Source organism: Podarcis vaucheri, assembly GCF_965113315.1.
Source record: "Podarcis vaucheri genome assembly, chromosome: 2".
Lineage (NCBI taxonomy): Eukaryota > Metazoa > Chordata > Lepidosauria > Squamata > Lacertidae > Podarcis > Podarcis vaucheri.
In genome coordinates this window covers 111,640,256-111,666,415 of record NC_138760.1, presented here as the reverse complement: position 1 = coordinate 111,666,415, position 26,160 = coordinate 111,640,256, and the positions used below count along the sequence as shown (strand labels likewise).

Sequence of the window (26,160 nt, the reverse complement as noted above, 5' to 3'; positions counted from 1 at the left end):
TTTCAGGTTAAGTACAGACCAAATTAAGTACTTAACCCAAGGTACCCATGTACCTTCCCAGTAGTATTGACCTTTCCGTCCTACGAGTCCGGGCTCACCTGGTTATATTTCAAGAATACATCCAGAGCCTTGGCTAGCCTGCTCCAAAGTCTCCTGTGCTTTTTTAGGGTGGGGTTTGCTAGATCCCTTCAGCTTCTGTCAATTTCTCCTACAGCACTCAAATTTATCAGTAACATCCTCTTGGGTCCTAGCCAAACCCTCCGGTCCTTGACAAAGTTTACACCCAAACACACCAGCTGCTCTCGTAGTCATGGGTTTATTGACACTCTGGAAGAATTTCTAGTGAGGCACCATGTTGACACAGACTGGAAGAGACCGCAGCTTGTGAAGAACTCATGTGATCCTTTCCCAAATGCCAGGCCTTTCTCCGGGCTTCTCCGCTGCTGCCCTTTCCAGCCCCCAATACCATCTGTTCCCAGAGTCGCCTCACGTCACAGACCAATGAGGCTTGAAACCACCTCTAGGCAGGCACAGCAGGAAGTGTTTGAAAGTTGCTGGTACGTGAAAGGAGTGGGGGGGGGGAGAGAACAGGCCCCAAGTGCATTTTTAAATACAGGCATTGTATGCTTAATTAAGACAGCCATCAGCTGCCCATCAAACTTTCAGGAGGTAAAGTCAGCGGAGGTGGAAGAAGTCTGCAGATGCAGCTGGTGAGGTGTGTCCAAGAGGAAGCCCAAAGCCTTGCTTCAATCTCCTCCTACTGCTGTGTTGGAATTGTGCTATGGTGCCAGCCGGAGTTTGAGGCTCCCTTGCGCAGCGCTGCAATACGGCATGACTACAGTAAACGGTGAACACACACTTACAGCCAGCTGCGTAAAGCTGGGAGCAGGGCGCTAGTTCCTCAGCTTCCTGGCCCCCTCCCCTCCAGGCCATTCTGACAGGCCAGTGGGGCCTGTCAATCACCTGACATCCCAATGCCATATAAAGGGAGCAAGAAGAAGGTGAAACTGAGGCAGAGTGGGCAGGACCATTCCAACCGCTCTTGGCAGGCAACAGAGGAAGAAAAGGCAGTGCTGGCCTCGCCTGATCTGTATGCCCTCCGAAGCCTGGCTAGATATTATGCAGTTGGCAGGGTTGAGAGTTCTCTACATGAGTTCAGCCCATCTCAGGTGATCTCTGCTCTGCCCCCTCCCTTTCCCTCTCCCCGTGGATCTGAGAAGTCTGCCCTTAAGGCAGCTCCTGCTTGTTTCTCTTTCCCACAGGGGATGGGGAAAGAGACCCTGATGTTTTACTTCTTCCCCACTCGCTTTCTTAGGTCTGCGCCTTTCCCCAGGATGATGCCAGGGGAGACAAGACACAGGTTCGCAGAGAATGGAAGATGACTCTCTATACCCAGCTGCTTTCCACAGTGGGTTCTAGCTGCTATTCTCATTAGTGATTTTCTTGTGCGGCTGGGATTGGTGCAGGCCCAGCCAAAGCCACTCCAGCCTCTCCCTTCTGCCCAAATGCCAAATCCCACCTGCTTTGCTCTGCCCTGCAGGGAACGTACTGCCCTAGGGCCTCTTCCAATCAGCCATTGCATCATAGAACCCAGGGGACTCCTTCACTCGATTCCCACACCAAGGCCAACCCCTCGGTAGGTCCTTTAGACAATCAGAGAAAGGGGAAGCAGGGGCAGAAGACATCACACCACCAGAGGAAGAGGCTGAGCAGGACAGGGAGCAGAGGAAAGCCGTCAGGGCTGCCTCTCAGGCTCACAAACACCCACCATCCTCCACAGCGCAGGGACCTTCACTATTTGTCACAGGCCAACGGGGAACAGTCCGGCTGAGACCCTACAGGAGACAAGCAGCTCCCTCTACTGCTCAATGCCACGCACTTCAGGCACCTATTTACACTGCCTAGGGGTCAGGTATTCCAGTTTCTGAGCTTCATTGGCCACTTTAACTTGGGTCTGTCCCAGATTAGGGCACCGGAGTGTTGTGGCAAATTGTTCCCAGCTGAATGCCACTCAGGCGCTTGGGGAATTCTGGCTGCCGCCTACGAGGTTTCGCTGTCTCTGCAGCCTCCGAAGGTTCGCATGCAGCGTGGCGAAAGAGGGGCAGAAAATATGAAACAGAATCCGAAGCCATCCGCCTCCACAAGTTTATATGCTGCAGGCAGAGTCTGTGCGATGCTCAGACCCGACTCGTAGGTTCTGTCCCGTTCCCCGTCTCCAAAGCCGCAAGCTGGCCCTGCCGATGTCCGAGGAGGAACTGCCAACTTTAGAGGCAATCAAGGCTCGCCCTGCCCCAGCTCACCATGCAACGAGTGCTCCTAGCCACACACAGGAAAGAGGGGTGGCAAGCAGGCCAAATCCAGCCTGCCCAGGTCCCTGGCTGCAACAGGATGCTGGTAAGCTGAATGGAGGGAGCTGCTGCAGTCCATATTTGCAGCTGTCGCCTCCCTCAAAGCTGGGGCCTACACCACGGTTCAAAATGGAGGCGCTTGGGCTAAGGGGTTCCCAGTTAACACGACCCCGGGATGCAAGGGCTTAGCCATCAAGCAGTTTCAGGATGCTCTCGCGTTCCTTGAGGCTCTTCCAGGCCTGGTCTTTTTCCTTCTTCGTCGGGGTGCGCTTCTTCTGGCGGGCGGCCATGATCTTGCGGAAGGCGTCCATCACCTCGTTGTCAGCCATGCGCACCCGGTGGCGAAGCTCCTGTCTGTGCAGCTCCTCCTTGGCCAGCCTGCAAAGGGTTGCAAGGAGTTAAGGGGTTTGCGGGATCCGCGGGTTGCTTTTCAGAAACGGGAAGCAACCCCCAAAGCAGGTTTGCAACAGGAATATAACACGGTAATTAAAGAAAAAAACTTATTTATATTTGACACACAGCAGTATTTAAATAATACGGTCACTGGTGCCATTCACATGCCCAGGAAAACAAAACCATATTCGCCTGGGGATGAAACGAGGGCAAATTTATTAAATAATAATAAGAAGAGATTGGATTTGATATCCCACTTTATCACTACCTGAAGGAGTCTCAAAGCGCCTAACATTCTCCTTTCCCTTCCTCCCCCACAACAAACACTCTGTGAGATGAGTGAGCCTGAGAAGTGTGACTGGCCCAAGGTCACCCAGCAGCTGCATGTGGAGAAGCAGAGACACGAACCCGGTTCACCAGATTATGAGTCTACCGCTCCTCGCTCCTAACCACTACACCACACTGGCTCAACCACCAGGCAGGCCTTCCCGAGGAGAGCATCCCACAGACAGGAGGATAAGGCAGGAAAGGCCTCTTTCTGACACCGTCCGGCTCTCCTTGGAAGGTGGCATGTATAGAACAGTCCCCAATGCTGATCTGAGGGTCCGGACAAGCTCCTATGGGGAAAGGTGGTCCTTAACGCAAAGCGGTCCCAAACTGGATAAAACACGGGGAGGTTTCAACCACACCATGGAAACCCTAAGCCCCGGCAGTCTGTGCTTCCATCTTTATCCAGCTCTGGTCCGGAACACCAACCCCCAAGGAGGAGGAGGGCAATAAAAATGAAACGAAAAACATCTGCATGGCCAAGAAGGCAAAGGGATGAGGCTACTAGATTCTCCACCCACATCTGTTTTTCTTTAAAAATGGTAAATTATTCTAACCGGTTTCCACCTTGCATTTTTACAACGCTGCCACCCACCCTGGGGGATAGGGGTGAAGGATGGGCAAGAAATCATTATCCTCCTCTTCCCACCTGAGCAGCTCGACTTTCTTGGCTCGGTTGTGCGCGCTCAAGGCTTTGAGTTCAGCCTGCCTCTTCCGCAGCTCGGCCAACACCTCGTCCTCCGAGTCCTCAGCAGGCCGGTCCTCCGACTCCAGCAGGCCTTGAGCAATCAGCTCTTCTTTGATGCGGCCTTCCAGAGACTTGGTGTGGGGCACGCTGCGAGAGGACACAAGAAGCGGTGCCACGGTGAGGGAAACCTCAGCATTCACGAGAGGTCTGGTGGCAGCGAGCAGAGCATAAGGTCCAGACCAGTGTGTCCCAACATCTGGTCTCCAGCTGTTTCCAGACTACAATTCCCATCATCCATGGCCACTGGTCTTGCTACCTAGGGGTGATGGGAGTTGTAGTCCAAAACAGCTGGAGACCCAAGGTTGGGAAACACTGGTCTAGTAAACTGGAACACCTGGTAAGCTTTGGCTGAGTCATTCGTTCTCGGTCTCGGTTTCCCCCTTCCGTATAGTTGGAACTGATTGCTCTCTTTGGCAATCTAGCGGTATGCAAAATTAGCATAGTTTTGTAGTTTATGTTTTCACCGGGTTCCACTCATGCAGCAGCAGATTTCCTCTTCGTCTCCTCTCCCCAAATCTGCTCCAGAGGGGCCCCAACTACCAGTTTTTGGGAGCGTGCCAGGTGTGTGTGTGTGCGCATGCAGGGGAGTGGAGGGGGATGAGACAGTGCTGGATAAAGCCCATTGTGTCTCATGGTTTGCATTGATATTATCATTTGTAAGCCGTCTCAAGGTCACCTGTGACAGAAAACGGTATACAAAAGCTGTAAATAAAGGTGACGCCAGTGGCTAGTCCTGGGCTGCTTTTGTGGGGGGGGGGGGTTGGCACTGACAGCTTTCCCAGAGTTACCCCACCACCTGACAGTGCCACCTTTCCCACGAAACTGTCACCAACATAGCCACTTTTGAGATGAAAGGTTAATATTTTTCTCTGTTTTTAAGTCCTGTTTTTTTACAAGCCTCCGATGGCAAATAACTTGGGACTGCTTGTTAGTTTTCACAGCTGCCCTTTTACGCAGCTAAGATTTGGAACCCATTTTTAGAGTTTGGTTGCTGTGATGGTATACAGTCATGATTTACAGTCTGATTTAGTCAAACCTCGGTTGTCAAACGTAATCCGTTCCGGAAGACCATTCACCTTCCGAAGCGCTCAACAACCGAGGATCAAAGGGCGGTCAGCAAAGTCAATGGAGATAAAAGGGAAAAACTCCCTAGAAGCCGTTTCCGAAAATAGTTTGAAAACCAGAGCAGTTACTTCAGAGTTTTCGGTGCTTGGGAGCCGAAATGTACAATAACGGAGGAATTCGGGAGCCAAGGTTTGACTATATTCGGAACTCCCCCAGCCTGCACCCCAAAAAGAGCCAATGAGGGAAAAGAAAAGGACCAGATTTCTAGAAGGCTGATTTAAAAGGAACAAGAATCTACTGCAATGTGCTCTACGTGGAGCTACCTTTGAAGGTGACTCGGAAACTGCAATTAATCCAGAATACGGCAGCTAGACTGGTGAATGGGAGTGGCCGCCGGGACCATATAACACCGGTCCTGAGAGAATAGCATTGGCTCCCAGTACGTTTCCGAGCACAATTCAAAGTGTTGATGCTGACCTTTAAGGCCCTAAACGGCCTCAGTCCTGTATACCTGAAGAAGCATCTCCACCCCCATCGTTCAGCCCGGACACTGAGGTCCAGCTCCGAGGGCCTTCTGGCGGTTCCCTCCCTGTGAGAAGTACAGGGAACCAGGCAGAGGGCCTTCTTGGTAGTGATACCTGCCCTGTGGAATGCCCTCCCATCAGATGTCAAGGAAATAAGCAACTACAGTGGTACCTCGGGTTACAGATGCTTCAGGTTACAGACTCCACTAACCCAGAAATAGTACCTCGGATTAAGAACTTTGCTTCAGGATGAGATCAGAAATTGTGCTCTAGCGGCGCGGCAGCAGCAGGAGGCCCTATTAGCTAAAGTGGTACCTCAGGTTAAGAACAGATTCAGGTTAAGAACGGACTTCCGGAACGAATTACTGTAAGTTCTTAACCGGAGGTACCACTGTATCTGACTTTTAAAATACATCTGAAGGCAGCCCTGTTTAGGGAAGCTTTTAATGTTTAATGCTGTATTGTGTTTTTAACATTTGATTGGGAGCCACCCAGAGTGCCTGGGGAAACCCAGCCAGATAGGGGGGGGGGGGATATACATAATAAATTGTTATTACTTATTAATTATAATTATTACTATCCTACAAAGCGCTCACCTGAAGGGTTTGTTTTGGCTGCGGGGGGAAGTGCTGGCCCCATCAGCTGCAGAGTCCTTGCCTGCTATCTCAGGAATAGGCGAGTCTTCGATGGGGGAGATTATGTTCTCCTGCACAGAGAGATGGAAGATGGGAGAGGTGAGGCTTACAGGGTCTTGGGCCTTCTGATGCCACCACCTCCTCTCCCCGAGAAACCAGGGCCTGCTGAAGCCAAAGGAGGACCCAGTGTGGATTTTGTCCGCTTACTTCTACTAATGCCTGCAGAAGCCGCTGGGTCAGAGGTCCAAAGGGGCAGCCGTCCTCAGGCTGTTCATGCTGGGACTCGGACTTCTTCAGCAAAGCGTCAACATCTGGAAATTGTGGGAACAACGGAGCAGTTGAGTAGCAGGATGGGCTGGTTGGCTTGGGACCTTAGGCAAAAGCGGGAACCCCTAGGCAGACGCCCAACCGCATAGGAATGTTCTGTAGTGGGAAGAGTTTGGGCTTTCCCATAATAACCACGCGGCCGTAGGGGAAACCAAACCCTTGGGTGCACCACAAGTCAATGGGAAGAACCTTATACCAACCTAGATGAGCAGTCCATCAAGCCGAGGGCCATCAAACCTTAAAGGCACTGCCAGCCTAGGGGTATAATAGCTCAGTTGGTTGGAGCGCGGTGCTGTTAATGCCAAGGTTGCAGGTTCAATCCCCGTACAGGACAGCTGCCTATTCCTGCACTGCAGGGGATTGGACTAGATCAGGGTTTCCCAAACTTGGGTCTCCAGCTGTTTTCAAACTACAGTTCCCATCATCCCTAGCTAGCAGGACCAGCGGTCAGGGATGATGGGAACTGCAGTCCAAAAGCAGCTGGTGGCCCAAGTTTGGGGAACTCTGGTCCCTTCAAGCTCTATAGTTTTATGATTCTATCCGAAGACTTCCGCCCGGGAATCCTTAGTTAACCAGGAGTCACACCTGCAGGCTGATCTGCATAAAGGAAGGGTGGGGAAGATTTAAAGCACTACATGCAACGGTGGATCAAAGGCCACTTGGAGGGGTCAGGGCTGGCAGTAGGTGTGGTCAGGGCCTGGGTCCTCCCTTTCTCTCTCTCTCTCTTGCCCTCTCTCACTCACTCCTTGCCTCCCTGCCCACCAATATCCTGCCAACTTTCCCCTCCATCTATGACAGCAATCAATTGCACATTGCTTGCCTCTCCAACTGATTAGCGCTGGGAACAGTTGAGTGGTGCTACCGTGCCAAATGCAGCAGGAAGCGGGAGGCAAACGACGGGATCTCAGTGATCCTGCCATGTGCCTCCCACCCATCTGGCGGTCCGGGAACGGGGAAGAAGCACCCCCATGGGAGCCCTTCTCAGCTGTTCCTAGGGCTAAACAGCTCAGGTGTGGCAGGGAAAGAGACCTGCAGGGCAACACAAAGTTTGACTCAGGGCTGCATGAAGCCCGCGGTATGTCGATACATAAAAGTGTGCGCTGTATTGGTGACATACAAAGCGTGGCCCGAATTAGTGAGCTGCAAGCTCCCCCAGAAAAGATGGCACAAGATTCCGCAGAAGGCTCTCGGGTACCTTTAGTGTCCAGCTCTGTCAGGGGCCCCAAAATGCCTTTCTTCTTGTCAGCAGTAACGGCGGCTCGAGCCCCGTCCTTCTGCTCCTCCAGCATGTCTTCTTGGGCCCAGCGCTGGGAGTAATGCTTCCCCAGAGGTGGGATCTATAGGGGCAGGAAAACCGTGCATTCACATTGTGCAACAACAGGGTGGAACGGCGAGTCTAACTCTGCCTCCGCTCATCAATGTCCAGATGTTTTGCTCCCTCCCTCCCCGGATGTAGCTCCACACAAATCCCACTGCCCTACCCTCTACCGTTTCCTCTTCCTGCCTGCTGGTAAAGGTAAAGGGACCCCTGACTGTTAGGACCAGTCATGGATGACTTTGGGGTTGTGGCGCTCATCTCGCTTTATTGGCTGAGGGAGCCGGCGTACAGCTTCCGGGCCATGTGGCCAGATTGACTAAGCCGCTTCTGGCAAATCATAGCAGCGCACAGAAACGCCGTTTGCCTTCCTGCCGCAGCGGTACCTATTTATCTACTTGCACTTGACGTGCTTTTGAACTGCTAGGTGGGCAGGAGCTGGGACCGAGCAACGGGAGCTCACCCTGTTGCGGGGATTTGAACCGCCGACCTTCTGATCGGCAAGCCCCAGGCTCTGTGGTTTAGACCACAGCGCCACCCACATCCCCGGATGTAGCTCCACACAAATCCCATTGCCCTACCCTCTGCCGTTTCCTCCTGCTGCTAGTCCTTGCCTCCATTTCACCATGTGCACTACCTTATTCCCTCCCCCAACAAACCTGCTCCATGCTGAACTCCATTGCGCTCCTCAATGTATCAGGCACCCTCCCTTTTGTTGCTTTTAGTGATATCCCCATCACCTTTCGCTAGGCAACTGAAACAGGCATCATAGCTAAACGCAGCGGTCAAAAGGCAAAGAAGGGAAGAGGAGCACAGAAATTGTCTGCTTGCCACCTAGGACAGTTGTCCAACACGCCCAATGGCAGGTGCAGCCCACTGAGCAGGCAAAACCACAGAAGAGAGCCATGTTAAGCAGGGGCAGAAGTAACACTGCCGACGCTCAAATGAAATACTGATGCAAGATGGATGCAGAGGAGAGCTCTTTCGTCTTGCCAATGCCAGGTGTTACTGAGGGTATGCGTGAAGTTTTATCTCCATTTAGTAAGAGCTGCATGACAGTCTCCCTCCGGAAGTTGTGGATTCTCCTTCTTTGGGGGGTTTTAAGCAGAGGTTGGGTGGCCATCTGTCTTGGATGCTTTAGCTGAGATTTCTGCACTGCAGAGGGCTGGACTGGGATAACCCTTGAGGTCCCTTCCACCTCTACAATTCTGTGACTCTCTGATGTTCATTATACACCTTTAGGCACCAGGCAAAAACGTGCCTTTTTAACCAGGTCTTTGGTTGATCCGATTTACCTCCTATGCCCTTTTAAAATGTTTTTGGGGTTTTTTTGGGGTGGGGGAAGCTATTAGGTTGTTGTTTTTATTTTTATTAGGTATTTTGTGGTTTTATATCTTGATTTTATTCTGTGAACCGCCTTTAGACCCTTAGGGTATATAGGGCAGTATACCAAATCAAAAAATAATAACAATAATGTGACAGCTGTTGTTTAAGCTGGCTTTGGTATTTTATATAACCCCAGCTGTTGCATCTTTTATTCTTCCAATCTTATGGCAGAAGGCCATGTTGAATTCTTGAGTACAAAGGACAGATAAAAGCCTTTCAAGGTAAAATATATAAAGGACAAGAGAGGTGTTTCATGAAGCAGGGGAATTTCCGAGGTCAAGAGAGGGAATGTGAACAAGAGGCTGTTTGTGTTATCTGGGAAGCATCAACATGTGACCTTGCTGCTAAAGATAACGGAGGTGGCTCGTGTGGGGAGGCTCCCTTCACTTTGGCACCCGCTGTCTCACATATCTGGCTGGTGTTAAGGCTATAAAAGTTCCATATCCAGCAATAGCCAAGTCTCAAAGATAAGAAGAGAGTTACAGCAACTTCTCTCAATGAGAAGTTGGACTCTGCAGAACTGGCGAAGCTGACAGGAAAAGTCCGAAAACAGGACGATCAAGTATTCCAAAAGGACTGGAGTAAATTTATACGGTATCTGAAAGCAATTAACATCACTAGCAGGGTTGTCTGACGACTTGAAATGATAAACTTTCCACCTCTTTATATTTTGAACCATTATGTAATGAGTGCAATTAGAATTGGATAACGTACAAAACGCAATGATATAAAGGTTAATTTTGAAAGCCATGTGGCAGGAGGGAAGGAAGTCGATAGGCTCTAAAGAGCCTGGGCGGTAAAGTAGATAATATGAATGTGAATGTATGATTAAATGGAAAATAAATTTTAAAATTATTTTTTAAAATAAATAAATAAAAAGGGCTACTTGGTGGATGTCAGGAAACTTGGCTGCGAAGGGGCAGGTAGGCAGGCTGAATGAAGTGTCTCAATCAAGCTGATTTTTACCTTGTAGTGTTCTGCTTCGTCTTCAGGTGGCTTGAGGAGCTCTTCTAAGGTACGCACCTCCTCACTGGTGAGGTCAGCACAGTACGGCTCCACCGAGGCCCAGAACCTGCAAACAAGAGAGCAGGACACTAAGAAGAAGAAGAAGAAGAGTTTGGATTTGATATCCCGCCTTTCACTCCCCTTCAGGAGTCTCAAAGCGGCTAACATTCTCCTTTCCCTTCCTCCCCCACAAAAAACACTCTGTGAGGTGAGTGGGGCTGAGAGACTTCAGAGAAGTGTGACTGGCCCAAGGTCACCCAGCAGCTGCATGTGGAGGAGCAGGGAAGCGAACCCGGTTCACCAAATTACGTGACTACCGCTCTTAACCACTACACCACACTGGCTCTCACTAACACTGAGAAACATACACACCTGTAGCTCAGGTACTCTGGCCAACAAGAGGAAAAGACAACCTCAATTCCTCAGTGGAGTACACTAAAGTACAGTAGCACCTTGGTTTGCAACCATTTTGGATTACAGCCACGTCAAATTCGGAAGTGTGTGTCCCTTTTTTGGGGTTACAACCCATTTTTTTTAACCCCCCTTTTTTTGGGAGGCCCCATTGGCTAAAGCGCGCCTTGGGTTACAACCAGTTTTGGTTTACAACCGGACCTCCGGAACGGATTATTGTTGTAAACCAAAGTACCACTGTAATATAAAACTGATTATCCAGCAATATTCCAACCATATCTTGTGGGGTTTTGTACGGAGATATGTAACGCAACTCATTTCCTTTGATCTGCATACCAGCGGGCAAAACAATGGGTTACATCTTCAAATCGACCGCTTTCAAAAATACATTTTCATTGCTGCAGAGGAGTATCTGCTTCAAGGAGGTGCCTTCGCTGTATTCTTTTGGGCTAAAAACAGTCTTGTTTAAACAAGCCTACTCAGATGCTTATAAAGCTCATACAAATTTTAATTGGTTGCAGTATCTTAACTTTTTGTACGTTTTAAAGTATTATTGTAAACTTTTCTTGATTTTCTTGTTTCCTTTTTGTAAACCGCTTTGAGTGTTTTGGGTTTCTTTGCAGTCCAGCAAAGAGAGAGAGAGAGAGAGAGAGAGAGAGAGAGAGATTCTCCCTTCAAGAGATGCAGATTATATGTAACAAAGTATTTTTCATTATTACTGCTGCAGTGGAAATCCCTCTCCCACATACCTATTAGGTGCATCATTTTTGGGGATACGGGGCACATCAATTGGGTCATCTGGGAATTCGTACTCCTGGATTTTGGGCTGCAAGTTCTTGGATTTGGGCCGACCAGGACCCTGTCCTGTGCTGTGACCTCCTTTCCCTTCCAGCTTCTGTTTCTTGGGTTTGCCATGTTTGACAGGAGTACCCAACTCATGCTCTTTTTTTTCCAGCTTCAGAAACCTCCTGTCTCCTTTCTTGTCTTGCCAATCTGTCAGGATCTGAAAAAAAAACAAAACAGCTGCTTTGTCAGTCCCTGTTAGAGAAAAAGGTGATATAGTCATTCATTCATTCATTCATTCATTCATTCATAGGCTGCTAAGTCACTGCCCCAAAACTGCTCCCATCTCCTTGGTCCCAGTGACTCCTGCACTGCATTCTTCTTTTCATAGCACACCTGAGCTGGGGAGGGGGGAATTCAGGTGTTGGAAGAGGTTTCGACAGAAAAAGGTAGCTCCATCACTGGCAATGCCACATGCTAGACAACATTTAGAGGGTAACAAGCACTTTCTTCTTGAAATGCACTGTACTAGAGCAAGATATAAATATATATAAATCCACATTTTTAGAATCAGGGAGTGTAGCAGGCATGTGAAAAAGGCCTTCTAGATGCTGTCCAGGTTCTTTGCACCCACCTCCCACTTCTGCACATCTAGGAGTTGAATTGAGCAAACTAACTGTGCAAGTGAAAGAACTTCTGGTTGCACAACAGAACCTGCCCTCCTTCAGCAGGCTTTCCTGGGCAGATTTTGGGGGGTTGCAGTGTACATCTGGGGATAATGTATTGGGCGAATTCTATTGCAGGAGCAGAAGTCATTCCACTTTCTTGGATACAGCCCTAGGACTCTTGCAAGGCCTTCCCAATTTAGCTCCATCAATTGCTACATTGCAACTGGTGGAAAGGGTGGAAGACCCCACAAACAGAACCCGAGTACAAAATGTCCTCGACACTGTCTGGGGCTCGGCCTACACTCGAGTAGGACCCTGGCAGAGACACGTGCCCGACTGGCATGTTCTCTCCCTCCTGGTCGATCGTTCGGGAGCTTCAAAAGCTTTCTTCTGCCCGAACATCATAGCAACTGATGCCAACCGACACCGGCGCACTTAGGGATCCGCAGAGTTTGTGCATCTTGCATGACAGACCTCAGCAACTCAGCATTTTGGCTAATCTTCTTTATTTACATATAAACACACACGGAGCACTGCAACATGGCTTCCTCTCTCTCTAGCATCAGACAGCAAAGACAAAAATCAAAGGACAACAGTCCCACTTCACGGAACACAGTAACACAAACATCCTGTCTCCGTCACTTCCCACTTTGTGGAGTCAAAACATATAACGTCATGTGATAGACAACAATCCTATGACTGCAATCATGGAGCAGGAATTCTAACAGACACTTGTGATTCGCAGCAAGTGCTATTCAGAAGCATACAGCCTCTGACGGAAGAGGGAGAAAATTTGCTTAATCCCCCTTTGAAATCATCTAAGTCAGTAGCTGTCATTACATCTTGTGGGAGCAAATTCTATAGCTTAACTATGTGCTATGTGAAGAACCATTTCCTTTTGTCTCTCCTGAAACATTCAGCTTCATTAGATGTCTCAGACTTTTAGTATCAGGAGAGAGAGAGAAATTTCTCTACTTGCTTTCTCCACACCATGTATAATTTTCTATACCTCTATCATGTCCCTCTTAACAAAACAAAGAAGAAGAAGAGTTTGGATTTGATATCCCGCCTTTCACTCCCTTTAAGGAGTCTAACATTCTCCTTTCCCTTCCTCCCCCACAACAAACACTCTGTGAGGTGAGTGGGGCTGAGAGACTTCAGAGAAGTGTGACTGGCCCAAGGTCACCCAGCAGCTGCATGTGGAGGAGCGGGGAAGCGAACCCAGTTCACCAGACTACGAGTCTACCGCTCTTAACCACTACACCACACTGGCTCTCAAAACAAAATACCCAAACATTGCCACCTTTCTTCATAGTGGAGTTGCTCCAACACCCCTTGATAAATCAGGTTGCCCTTCTCTGAATGTGATAAAGGAGGTGTTCCCAACCTGTGGTCCACAGACCACCACTGGACAGCAATCATCATTCAGGTGGTCTGCAACATATATGTGGATTTGTGGCTGAAAACAGGAGATGCCACAACCGCTGTGTTAAATATTCGCATCAATTTTTAATTCTATTTTAACTGCTTATACTGTTTTATGATTTTCATTCTATAAAAAACTGCATTCTAGATGAATAAAACGATGTGATTAAAAGATGCAATTAAATCAAATTAAAAACCATTCAGCACATTAGAATTGCTACAGCAGGAAGCCCCTAAGCAATTTTCAAATGATCCATGAGGGGGGAAAGTTTGGGAACCACTGAAATAAAGCATCTCCTTTCTACGGAGCAGCTTGATTTCCATCTGACCTGGGTCTCAGTCTCCAGCACCCGAAGCCGGCGGCTGGCAGAAGACAGCAGCGTTTCAAGCTCCAGCTGCAGCGTGTCAAGTTCTTCAATGCCAATGCCATCATCTTCCGAACGGGCCAGCACAGCTGTGTAGCGAGGGCACACCTTCAGGTGGTCCACAGACTTGAAATCGTGGAACTGAAGGGGACAGTCCTTTAGCTCAGACATGGTGCGGCCAGCTGGGTCTGTGAGAAGAGAACGTGACATGAAGGAACAGAACAGCAACAAAAGCAGGTGCCAAGAGGGAGGATCAAAACAAGCAGGGAGTAAAAGCAAAACAAAATACAGTGGTACCTCGGGTTAAGTACTTAATTCGCTCCGGAGATCCGTTCTTAACCTGAAACTGTTCTTAACCTGAAGCACCGCTTTAGCTAATGGGGCCTCCTGCTGCCGCCATAGGACGATTTCTGTTCTCATCCTGAAGCAAAGTTCTTAACCCGAGGTACTATTTCTGGGTTAGAGGAGTCTGTAACCTGAAGCGTATGTAACCTGAAGCGTATGTAACCTGAAGTGTATGTAACCCGAGGTACCACTGTAGAAAAAACGATAATGGTTAACTGGCCAAGTGACACAGGCTAGCACAGAGAACTCTTACCCTACGGATAACCGGAGAAAGGGAGGCGGCTCACAACCAGGAAACCTGCATCGATGGAGACATGGTGACAGGTATCATCAGCCGGGCGGGCAAGGAGCCACAGTGAGGGGCAAGTGTTGAAGGGATGGGAGCAAGCAGATTGCAGGTGGAGGAAAAAGAGGAGGAGGAAAAAAGAACGAGAAGGCAAAGCTAGTCTACAGAACATCAGCAGGTGGGAAAGGGACTGCAGAATGGGCAGGGGGAGGGGAGACCCTCTGCAGGGTTAAGGCACAAACGTGCAAGGGAAGAAAAGCACAAAGCAATGAGGGTTTGGAAGGTGGGATAAGCAGCACTGGAAAAACTGACCCAATGTGCAGGATGAAGAAACAGGTGATGAATGAGCGGGGGGGGGGAGAGGCCAGGAGGGGGCGCTGGAGGAAGGAGGGGGGAGATTGCTGGGGTAGCTTCCGGTTTCAGGGGCTCCTTCCGGGTTACACTCACCCAAGGCCCGCGCATGCGCACAGGGAAGGGGAGAAGCAGCGCCGCGGGCGGGGCGCCTTCGCGACTGCAAGGCGGGGGAAGGCGAAGGCTATACTCTATAGATAGAGACCGAGCTCTACCCCGCAGGACTGCTTCCTCCTCCTCAGCTCCACTCACTTCCTTCCTGGCCCCCCCTGCGGCGCCTCCCGTTGGCTGGACGCTCCCTCGGCCGCCCCGCCCCTATTGGCCGAGAATCAAGTTCTACAGAGCTTTTTTTTTTTCCTTCCTTCCCCTCAGCCTCCTGCTATTGGCCCGTGTCCCCTCCGACCACGCCCACACCTCTCTCGTTCCCAAATATGGAGACGGGGAGACTTCGGTCGTACCAACTGAGGAACAGGGGTGGGTCAGGAGGGACAGAGCGAGGAAAGCAAACGACAAAAGACAAAAAGGGCTGGTTGCGTTCTTTTCTGACACTGTATAAAAAAACACCAACCTCACCTAATTTCAGAAACCGGGCGGGGTCGAGAGGAGCCGGTATTGAGAGCGCGCATCCACCTATCCACCCCCCTCCGCGAAAGATTTTGGAGCGTTCCAGAAACGAGGATCTCTCTCTCTCTCTCTCTCTCTCCCCACCCCGCGCGCCGCCCCCGCGTCTTGGCGGGGGCCACTTCCGCTTCCGTTCCTGGGACCAAGACCCTCGGCTGTTGCCGCTGCCGCCTTTGCTGCCATGGTGAGGGAGTTGGGTGGGTGGGCGGGCGAGGGGGTGAGACGGTGGGTCTGGCTGACAGGGCCTGGCTGGGGCAGCGCGAGGCCCGCCGAAAGGGGAAGGGGAGGAGGGTTGTCCGTTGGCGGTAACCGGTCAGGGCAGGAGGGGAGGCGCTGCCGGGCCCGGGGAGGGAGTCAAGGGGGCTCCGAAGGGAAGCTTGGCGCTGAGGGGAGACGCCCAGGCCCGGCTGAAAAGGCCTCTTGCTGCCCAGAGGAGGAGGAGGGTGCGCGGTGACGTCACGGACGGCGGTTTTAAAGGTGCGACGTTTATTTTGACGGGGGGGGGGAACCTGTCGAATCTCCTTCCTTGCAGACTGCCACCCTTCGCCCTTATCTCAATGCTGTGCGCGCTACCCTGCAGGCCGCCCTGTGCCTGGAGAACTTCTCGTCCCAGGTGGTGGAGCGGCACAACAAGCCGGAGGTGGAAGTCAGGTGGGTGTCGGTGGTGGTGGGTAGTGGGGGCGGGGATGGGGCTGCATAATAAATACTGCTTATAATAATAATGAGCTTTATTTGGAGGGAGGGGAAAAGGTCTCCTTCGGCCTTATCGGCACTCCCTGCTTTTTCTTTTCCGATGGCTATGAATTGGTGTCGATTGATGAATGGGTGGTGTTGTTTTTTTAAACCTTTAATACCGGGGATTAAAGCAATGTGCGCGAAGCGAAAGGGCGGCTGATGGAAACGGTCCTTCAAGGGCTCATTGCGGGAAGCAGAGGCAGCAGATGCAGGCAAAAGGCTGGGGGATAAAAGCCGCATACGGAAGTGCGGAAACCGAGGAGGTGGAGTCGAGGGAGAATGAATGGAAGGGCCTGAAGGTTGCCATGGGGACTGAAAAGTTTCCACATTGCAATGCGCTCCAAAGTGAAGTGATAGCTGTCAGGGTAGGTTGCTGGTGGAGAGATGGTGTGTATCTTAATTCTGCTACCTTTCTCTCACCACCCGTTGTTCAAGGTTTCCCATACCCTAAATACTTTTTTTTAAAAAAGAGTTCTACACTGTGGTAATCTGTTTTATCTGTTGTTCTTTGAAATCTTAGAGTTTCAATGTGTTTTGCTGACTTGTAAGCCACCTTTGAAGGGTACAGACCCTAAAAGATAGGGCGGGAAATCAAATAAATTAAAAAGGCTGCAATCCCATTTTTAAAAAATAACTTTTATTTTGTGGAACATTTAAGGCTGCAGTCCTAACCTCATTTACTATGGAGTAAGCATTACTGAATTAAGTAGAACTTATTTATGAGTAGTCCTCGTGTGTGCTGTTAATTGGTCAGCACAAAAGCTCTTCTTGGTTTTCCAGGGGCTTGCAATTTTAGATTCATTTTTTTGCTGTTTGTATTTTCTCCTCGCTGTCATTACACTAGTGCCCTCTACCTTCTCATTTCTTGATTTCTGCTTATTATTCCCCTTCATCGTATCATATTTTTGTGACTTACAATAACCTTCTTCTTAATTTCCGTGGCCCAAGTATCTGACCATCCTGCTATGGATAGTGTTGATCAGTTGGTGATTATTATTATATCTTTTGTTTTATTTTTGTCTTGTTCCTATTCTGCATGTCAACTGTCATGCCACTGCTTCATTCCATTCCATAAGTGGACCATGGTGACTGCAGTTACACAAATTCAGTCTTTCATATATACTGTTCCTCATACTTTTTGAAATTGTAGCTGGCCCATTTTTAATGTTCTCTAATTTCAGCACAGGCTTTGATTCAAAGAGCTATGCATGGACTGCAGCATTCAGATATCACCATTCCTTCTACATCCTCTTGGGTGCTCTAACCAAAGACTTCCCTAACCTCCTGGGTCATCTCTGAATAAGTAGCCACAGGCTTGTCTTGACTTCCTTTTTGTACTGTCTTGGGCGGGGAGCAAAAGAAAGATGGCCGTATGATGAGCAGGAACATTTTGCCATCCCCCTGTAGTTCCTCAGCTGGAAAGTCTGGTTAGCAGCTGAGGGGAAACTGCAGCTGCTTAGATACTCATGGTAAACAGACAGTCCTTCCTGCCCTCTCACTTGACGGTTTTCCTTGGCTAAGAGGGGGCCTCACACAGGAATCATTTTGGTAGAAATCAGTGGAGTAAATGCTACTGACTTGTATTAAGTATGGGAAAGAGGTGGCATGGCCACCAACGAGTGAGGCCTATGCTTGCTCTCTGCTTGCCTCCTCCTGCTGTTTATTCCCTCCCCACTGCCATAAAATCTATGTGAAAGTGTGTAAAGGGAGCCATCTAATTCTGAGCATTAAGAGTCCCTGCAGATATTTCCCTGGTCAAAATGTTACTGAATTATGTGAGTACAGTAATCAGTTTAGAGAAATATTTGAACAAGGTCTTAGCTGTGAAACAAATGGATAATCTTACATTTGCTCAGAAGGCAAATATGACTAATGCATCATGGTTCATATGGGTGCATTAGTTGGCCTGAAATGTACAGGTGTAAAATCAATACATTTTATTGTGCCTGTCTTGCAAGCTCCTGGTCCTCATTCTTATGTCCCTATCTTTAGAACAATTGTATTCTGTGTGTTGTATGTATGGTAGTTTACATCAGTACTCTGCAGAAAGGTACTGCGGTGGTGTTAAGACGTCTGGCTGAACCTCACCTTGCAGAAAGGGGTTTGCATGGACTTGGTACAGATAGAGTAAGGAACCTCCACATTCCTAGACTATCTCTATGTCTTTGACTTTTAAGTTGACCTCTCTATCCTTTGAAGTCTAGACTGCTTAGACTGCATTCTCTTCAACTTCCATCTCATATTCCCCGTTCAAGATGAGAGGTCATCTTGGATCTATCCTCTGAGAACAAAAGAGCAAGCATGGCTGCCTTTGTGTTCTCTAAAGTCTAGAATGATCACTTAACTTGGATAGAAGAGTTTCTCTTTCTAAGTTATGTAACTCCTGTAATAAATTATTTTATTGGTTTTACTCTACAAATACTTCTTGCATGTGTGGGATTGCAACAAGTAGGATCTACTTTCTAACTAGAATCACAAACTACACTCCACATACCAAATTTCAATAGGTGGGCTGTGGCAGTGAGTCTATACTGGATAAACAGGATTGATACGTGGTGACCCCTGTCCCAACGCTCTTGTCTGCTGGACCGCCCTTTTGCACTCTGAGTTAATGGATTCCTCGTCCCTTTTAGAATTACTGGGATGGCAGTTGAGTTTAGGTACATGGTTCTACTCTCCCACTGCTTCTTACTGAATCCAATATCTTCTGTGTGAGCTAAAGTGCAGTTACACAAGAGGAAGTGCTTGTGGTCTGACTAATGCCAGAAAGGCATTTGCCCACAACTGCCAGACTTGGACCTTCTTTGGTCTTCTGGCAGACTAGCTGCAGGAGCAAATTCTAGAGCTGCCTGGCTCATAGACATTGGATTGCTCACAAAATGAACAAGATGGTTTACTAGGTCAAAAGTCTCCCCAAAAGTTGGAAAGTGAATATGATGGAACTTGGAGAGGCACTTCTAATGATTTTTTGTGTAAAGAGTCTTAGCAACTCTCTCTGATTGTGCTCATTTGCATGTTCTACCTCAATTCCTCTGGTCAAGTAGTTGAATGAATCCCTTGTACAGGGTCCTCAGGACAGTGATTGTCAGTGTACAGCCCCGCTCTGTATCTGGGATGTACCTTACCCAGAACAGCTATCGCATGGCTGAGTTATCATATATCAGCTGCTGGTGGGACAGGCATCAGAGGGCAGATTGCAGCCAGCAGGCCATATGTTATCTACATCTGCCAGGCAAAGGTATAAGCACTGGAAGCTAACTTAACACTGTTGTCTTGGTCCAAAGAAGAATTGTTTATATGATTTCTTACTCACCATGAAGTCCCAGGGCAGGTTACAACAGATTAAAGAGACAATGTTAAACATATTTAAAACAACTAACAATCATTACAATAGCGTGGACACTAAAAAATGTGTCTCAGATGTCAAATGGCTTAGGGTAAAGAGGTGTGCCATCAGCATATGATGATAACAGTACAATTAGGGTGCCAGATGCACCTCTGTGGAGAAGGAATTCCACAACTTTAGGGCACCACCTCCTGAATTTTAAAAAGTGGTGAAAGCTTGGAGAGCTTGCATTTAGGAATACAAGTTCAATGGTTGGGGAGACAAGAGAACATTGGATTGTGCTGTGGCTGGAATCCTTCCGAAGGAGAGACAAAATATGCCTCTCCGTGGTCCCTGACATAGATTTGTCTCTGTGGGTTTGCAGAAGCAGCAAGGAGTTACTGCTGCAGCCAGTGATCATCAGCAGGAATGAGAAAGAAAAAGTCCTAATTGAAGGGTCAATCAACTCTGTGCGAGTCAGCATTGCAGTGAAGCAGGTAAGCCAAGCATGGATGGGAGATGAGGGGTGGGGTGGTCATTGCAACCCAACCTGAAAAACGCTAACGGCTGTCCCTTTTTCCCTTCCACAGGCTGATGAGATCGAGAAGATCCTGTGTCACAAATTTATGCGCTTCATGATGATGAGAGCAGAGAACTTCTTCATTTTGCGTCGGAAACCAGTTGAGGTAAGGAGTCCTGACCCAGGGTCAGTGGCGTGGTACAAAGGGCTTCTTCTGTTGTCTCTTAGCCAAAGCAACAGCATGTGACACAGGCCATTTCTTTGACAGCTGTTGTAGCATATCCCACACCTCACTGCTGTCAGTAATGTGAAGCTCTCTCAGGAGATAAGATGTCTGACTGAGTGGCTTTTATTTTCAAGATGTTGCTTGACTGCCAACATCTTCCACAGTAGTATTAGCAGTGGCAATGGCTAACAGTGAGCTTGCCTCTTGCAGCACTGGTATGACTCAAAAACAGGTGTGGTTTCAGCCCTGTGTTGCGCTTGGTCGCTAGAGTCCAAATGACTGAGTTGATGTGAATACCAAAGCCTTGATCTGCATTTTCTTACAGGAGATATGCATGTGTGTGCTGCTATACACTGATGGATGTTAAAATGGCTGCCTCCATAACTGGTGTTGCAGTATCGGCAGACAACAGGGGTTAGGGCCATTACTCCAGTGTGGTCTGTGTGTTCTCCTGATTCTTCTCAGGTGTTGGATTTATTATCATAGAATCTCAGAATTGTAGAGTAGGAAGGGACCCCGAGGGCCATCCAGTCCAACCTTCTGCAATGCAAGAATCTCAACTAAAACATCCTTGACAGACGACCATCCAACTTCTGCTTAAAATCATCTAATGAAGGAGAGTCCACCACCTTCCAAGAGTGTCCATTCCACTGCTGAATAGCTCTTAACTTCAGAAAGTTCTTCCTAATGTTTAGTTGGATTCTCCTTTCTTGTATTTTGAATCCATTGGTTTGAGTCCTACCCTCCAGAGCTGGAGAAAACACAGGCGACAGCCCTTTAGATATTTGAAGATGGCTATCATATCTCCCCTCAGTCTCCTCTTGTTTATGCTAAACATATGAAACTCCTTCAACTGTTCCTCATAAGGCTTGGCTTTATTGACTGGGTGGTTAGTATAGCTAGTTCTCACTGTTACATGTAGCCAAGCCCACTACATATATCTGCAAACTGTTTATGGAAGGGAAGGGAGAAAAAAGCAGGATAATTCCTTTCTCCCCATGCTGAGTTGGTGTCAGAGTGAGTAGGAGGTGTGATTGTCAAATCTTTGCTTAATAGATGCTAATTACATGCTGCTTTCCTTTTATCCCAGGGCTATGACATTAGCTTCCTGATTACAAACTTCCATACAGAGCAGATGTACAAGCACAAGCTGGTGGACTTTGTCATTCATTTCATGGAGGAAATTGACAAGGAAATCAGCGAGATGAAGCTGTCCGTCAATGCCAGAGCTCGCATTGTGGCAGAGGAGTTCCTGAAGAATGTAAGGGTCTGTTAGGCAGAAGTGAAACAAAAATGGTATGCCAAAATTCACCAGTGGTTTGTGGGAGCTTGGTTGGTAAGTCATGTGACTGCCAGCGCCATCTGTAGAAGCCTTCTAAACAAAAAACAAAATTGCGTACATTTTTTCATGTAGCAAGCCACCTTGAGCATGGTTTTAACTATGGAAAGCTGGCATATGAATAAAATGTTGTATGCATGTAAAATTGTTTAGAGATGAAAATGGAGAACTTTATCACAAGTGTTTATGAAATGTTTTTAGAAACAGCGGGAGGCCTATTGGATACAAAATTGTCTGTGGGCATAGAAGCCCTAGGTTTAGATATCTTCTTGACTATAAAGAGTTCATCACATAGCCTTGAGTAGCAGTACCATATTTTTCGCCCTATAGGACGCACCGTCCCATAAGGCGCACCTAGTTGGGGGGGGGGAGTAAAGGGGAAAAATTATTTCCCCCCCAGGCACGGGGCTGGGGCGGGGGAAGCCCGAGCTTCCCCGACCCCAGCCCCCAGAACAGGCAACTCTCCGCAAGCCGTGGGAGCCCAGCGCCGGGCTCCCGCACCTTGCGGAGAGCTGCACGAAGTCTGGGCGCGCTGAGCTCAGCGCGCCCAGGCTTCAGCATGCAGGCAACTCTCCGCTGGGCACCTGCACTTTGCGGAGAGCTGCGCGAAGCCTGGAGAGTGAGAGGGGTCGGTGTGCACCAACCCCTCTCGCTCTCCAGGCTTCAGCGAAAGCCTGCATTCGCCCCATAGGACGCACACACATTTCCCCTTCATTTTTGGAGGGGGAAAAGTGCGTCCTACAGGGCGAAAAATACGGTAATTGCTCCTTACATTTGTTTGGTACTCGGGAGCACAAAACCCTTGGTATGGACTGTTCCAATGGGAATCAAATAGGAGCTTGTTTGGATTCCAAGTTCCAAGAGAAGTGATCTGAATTACTTGTTACATGCTTCTAATAGCAATGAAAATGCAAACAAGCCCTTGGAGGTGATAGCAAAAAGGTTGGTAGCAACCTCTTCCAGGTGTCTTCCCCTGTAAAGTTCTCGCTAGAGAGGTGAACTGCTCCAGGGTGTTTCAGTGTTTGTGTCATTTTGGTTCATTTAATATTTGTGACACTTCTGTATCTACAAAGTTGATGCCAGTATGCCACGAGACAAGGCTTAAGGTTTAGTATTAGTGTACAGAGCCCTTAACACTGCCTTCCCTAACCTATGACCCTCCAGATGGTGTTGGACTACAACTCCCTTCATCCTTAAACATTGATCATGTCGCCTGGGCTGATGGGAGTTGGAGTCCTAAACATCTGGAGGGCACCAGGTTGGGAAAGGCTGCCTTAACGTCTTAGGAAACCTGAGAACAAGAGTGCCTTGTCTTCTATATAATAGTGGTCACATGACCCTGAGGTGACCTGGGGCCACTGGTTATTAATATATTTTGTTTCTTTTTTGTATGTTGCTTTGAGATTCTTTTCGAATATAACGAGATTTAAGAAATTTTCTAAATACAGTAAGTTTTCTCAGTATTTCACAAACTTAAAATTAGAATGTTGTCAAAATTCTAAAATATCTGTACAATATGACATAGAAACCAGCTAAAATGCACTAACGGGCCCAGGGACATAAAGACTTCACTTAGCCCTGAAAACACCATAATTTAGGCAAAAGGCGAGCCTTTTTGGGATAGGTATTCCACAGTAAGGGCACCAACACTGAAAATGCCCTTTTCTAGCCCGTGTATGTGAGTGTTAATAGTGTGTGCCTCTGAGAAGCTGTATTAATCAATTTGAGTAAAGCAACTTTGAATTAATTGACTTCTCTTTCTCTCTTTCCCCCCACAGTTCTAGACTAAGGGCTGGAATCCACAGCTTGGCTTTCTCATTCTCTCTGCACAGCCACCTTGCTGCGGCTTCAGAGAGGGCCACAGTTTGGGAGCGAGATGAGAAGCAGCCAGACCTGCGGGGGCTGTCCCAGCTAAATGTACACCATGCTCGCCAGCGTGCCCAGGGGAGGGGAGGGTGCTTTTTTAAATAATTTTGGAACAAAACTGTGCTTGTTTAAGACTGTGTCAACTTGATATCCTTTTCTTTTTTTTAATGACTGATACTTGCTGTTATTTGTCTACTTGAGTCTCTTAGCGGCCAAGGCCTTGTGGGGGGAAGGGATCGACTGTTCCAGCAGCCCTCAGAAAGAGTTGTTGCGGGAGTTCATCTCAGTGCTGTGCATGCAAAAAAACACCTCTGACAGATAACACACAAAAGCTGCCTTTCTCTATAAGGTTTGGCCCCAGTAAATGAGGCCTGAAGCATCTCTTTGGACAAACCGGCAGCCTGTCTTGGAACGTACTAGGGTACAAGGTGTGACTACCTTGGTCCACCTCCCAAACGGAATCATGAGTTTGCAGGCAAGCCAGGTGCTGAAGATGGCAGTCCTCCCCTGTGCCAAGTCATTCCCATTCTCTAGAGAGATCGCCCTCCTGTACTCCCACAGCAATCAGAGCATTCTGAGCACAGCACTGCCTCCTGTTCATTCCCTTTCTATTCCCTTCCACATCTGTGCCAGAGGGAGCTGTGATGGGAGGGGCCAGGCCATGCGTCAGCAAAACGCGACGGAGCTGGAATCTGTAACTCTTGGTTCTTTTTGCTATGGCACTTGCTGTAACTTTCTTACTCTGGGACCTTCCCTATTAAAGCCTTTTTTCCCCTTCTTGCCTCCTGAAGTTAAGCGGTGGTTGCATGGTTTCTCTGTGGTGTGCTGAGTCTGGTTATGCTGCCTGGGAAGTACATGGAATTTCTTGTCGTATCCCAGCAACTAGGATTGACCAATGTTCTGTGTTTGCCCTAAAGCAGGCATAGGCAAACTCGGCCCTCCAGATGTTTTGGGACTACAACTCCCATGATCCCTAGCCAACAGGGCCAGTGGTCAGGGATGGTGGGAATTGTAGTCCCAAAACATCTGGAGGGCCAGGTTTGCCTGTGCCTGCCCTAAAGGATGTTTTCAGAGTAGGTGCTCTTTCCTCACCTTAGTAGACTAGGCTGCATTCTCCCAAGCCAAGGCAAACCAAATTACCATGCTCCCTACAAAGAACATGTTCTATTACGTTATGAGGGTATCTCATTGCTTTGTAAAGAACAGCTAATCCTTCCTGAAGTGAAGATAATATTCTTGCTGGGTAGATTTGCTCCACCTTTTCTAAAGCTCACATGCACCTATTTTGAAAGGTTTTTATTTATTAGGTGTGTATATTGTAGGATGTGCACCCATGGTAGAGTTGGCTAACATATGGCCGTCCATACATTCTACTTACATTGAGCCGGACCATTGGTCCATCTACCACACTGCTGTCTATCTACACTGACTGGCGCCTGCTCTCCAAGGTTGGGGGCACAAGTCTCTCCCAGCCTTCCCTGGAGATGCCAGTGTTGAAGCTGGGACCTTTTGTATACGAAGTGTGTGCTCCATCACTGAGCTATGGCCCTTCCCCAGAGGTCCAGTCATTCCTAACATTGGTGCTGATGGGAGTTGGTTAGCTATTCCTTTCCTAAGCCACTGAGGCATTGTAGTGGGTATTGAAGGTTTTATAAAAGGAAGCAACAGTTTGCTTAAATATGACATTAAATCCTACACTCAACACTGCCTATTCCTCTAGTAAAAGTTGGCAAAATATTCTCTGCCTCAAAGCAAAACATTAGTGCCACTTCATTAATTGGCGAAAGGAGAAGAATGACTAAATTTCACAGTTTCTCCTGTCCTTCCCCCTGCACCACCGCAATGTCTCCGCTTTCTTTTTTTAGAAGTTGTAAAGGGCTGTTTTAAGCATTTCCCTTTTTCTTAAGGAGAACAACCATTGCTGGTTCCTCAAGCTCAGCTTCTGCCATTGTGGGCAAGAGCACTGTAGCCTATAAATGGATTTGTGGGCTGCTTCCTGTAGTGTGATTTGATGTTCTTGTGCAGCATAGCAAATCCTCATACTCTATATGCAGTCACGCACACGCATTTGTCTACACCAAGACTCGGGGGGGGGGGGGGAGTTGAAATGGCCCTGAAGCCGAGCAGCAAGAGAAGTAAAGCATCTGCTAACAGTGGTGAAGACTTGCAAGGCAAAAGGCGATCCAGCAGCTTGGCTATTGCACAGCAAGCACAAACTGTGGAACCATATGAATGTGGGGAAGCAATGAAGGACGCTAGATTTTAGAAGACTGCATGGTTCTGAGGACAAAATGTATTTGCGGTGGGGGCTGTTGGTTGCTACCTACTGGACTTGAAACCTAGATAAACCTGACTTGCTAAATCCAGTTTCTCATGTCAAAGAGACCTAAAGAGGCAGGTCTGTTGTCCCTTCTGAACATTGTAGCCAATGAACACGAAGCCCCTTACCTCATGCACCTGCCAAACTCAAGTGTTGCTCATCTGTTCCTGTGTTGATAGTAGCACTCCACTGCTGAAGGATTCCTAGTTTAGCTAGCTTGTCTTTCAGAGAGTGGTGGAAGGTTTTTCTTTCCTGCAGTTGATCCCCCTGGAATGGACAAAAAACAATTCAGATAGCATACACACCTCCGTACAGTCTGTTTTAGAGAAAGGCAATGAAAGAGAGGCATTACCCCCATCCGCTGTCTCACCATCCTCAGCCAGGAGTGGTTGGTGTGTGATCCTTAAGAAGCCAAGCCAATGGGAGGAAGGAACAGAATCCTGGAATACGATGGTAATTCCACTGCCCTTTGATGTCATAGGTGAGCCATCCTGAGCATTC

At 48.3% G+C, this 26,160-nt stretch overlaps 2 protein-coding genes and 1 long non-coding RNA gene across 9 annotated transcripts in view; 1 reads left to right on the top strand and 2 right to left on the bottom strand.

Moving 5' to 3' along the window:
* Positions 1 to 26,160, bottom strand: part of LOC309525545 — an 86,180-nt gene that overhangs the window by 1,837 nt on the left and 58,183 nt on the right. The window lies entirely within an intron of this gene.
* Positions 298 to 26,132, bottom strand: TADA3 (transcriptional adaptor 3). Of its 7 annotated transcripts, none has more exons than XM_082210189.1 (10): positions 26,012 to 26,132; positions 25,797 to 25,926; positions 13,690 to 13,913; positions 11,234 to 11,487; positions 10,035 to 10,140; positions 7,563 to 7,704; positions 6,248 to 6,351; positions 6,002 to 6,111; positions 3,718 to 3,903; positions 298 to 2,726 (listed from the first exon to the last, which is right to left on the bottom strand). In XM_082210189.1, exons 1-10 carry the CDS (start codon positions 26,030 to 26,032, stop codon positions 2,534 to 2,536), a joined length of 1,470 nt encoding a protein of 489 aa, XP_082066315.1. In that variant the 5' UTR covers positions 26,033 to 26,132; the 3' UTR covers positions 298 to 2,533. The 7 variants fall into 7 exon arrangements, with proteins under 7 accessions (XP_082066315.1, XP_082066316.1, XP_082066319.1 ...); XM_082210190.1 differs by having other exon boundaries at positions 13,690 to 13,907; XM_082210193.1 differs by lacking the exons at positions 25,797 to 25,926; positions 26,012 to 26,132 and adding exons at positions 14,324 to 14,368; positions 14,804 to 15,033.
* On the top strand, positions 15,362 to 24,129 carry ARPC4 (actin related protein 2/3 complex subunit 4). Its single transcript, XM_082210842.1, has 6 exons — positions 15,362 to 15,512; positions 15,861 to 15,979; positions 19,774 to 19,885; positions 19,979 to 20,074; positions 21,225 to 21,395; positions 23,252 to 24,129. Exons 1-6 carry the CDS (start codon positions 15,510 to 15,512, stop codon positions 23,255 to 23,257), a joined length of 507 nt encoding a protein of 168 aa, XP_082066968.1. The 5' UTR covers positions 15,362 to 15,509; the 3' UTR covers positions 23,258 to 24,129.

Bases quoted from the DNA above. Each gene is read 5' to 3' on its own strand.
- ARPC4 (XM_082210842.1), top strand. The intron at 19,886-19,978 runs GTAAGCCAAGCA...TCCCTTCCACAG, and splicing joins TCAGCATTGCAGTGAAGCAG to GCTGATGAGATCGAGAAGAT. The intron at 20,075-21,224 runs GTAAGGAGTCCT...CTTTTATCCCAG, and splicing joins TGCGTCGGAAACCAGTTGAG to GGCTATGACATTAGCTTCCT.
- TADA3 (XM_082210189.1), bottom strand. From the start codon at position 26,032: ATGGTGAGACAGCGGATGGGG. The intron at 13,914-25,796 runs GTGCATGAGGTA...CTCTTCTCACAG, and splicing joins GCAACACTTGAGTTTGGCAG to ACCCAGCTGGCCGCACCATG. The intron at 6,112-6,247 runs GTAAGCGGACAA...CTCTCTGTGCAG, and splicing joins TTCTGCAGGCATTAGTAGAA to GAGAACATAATCTCCCCCAT.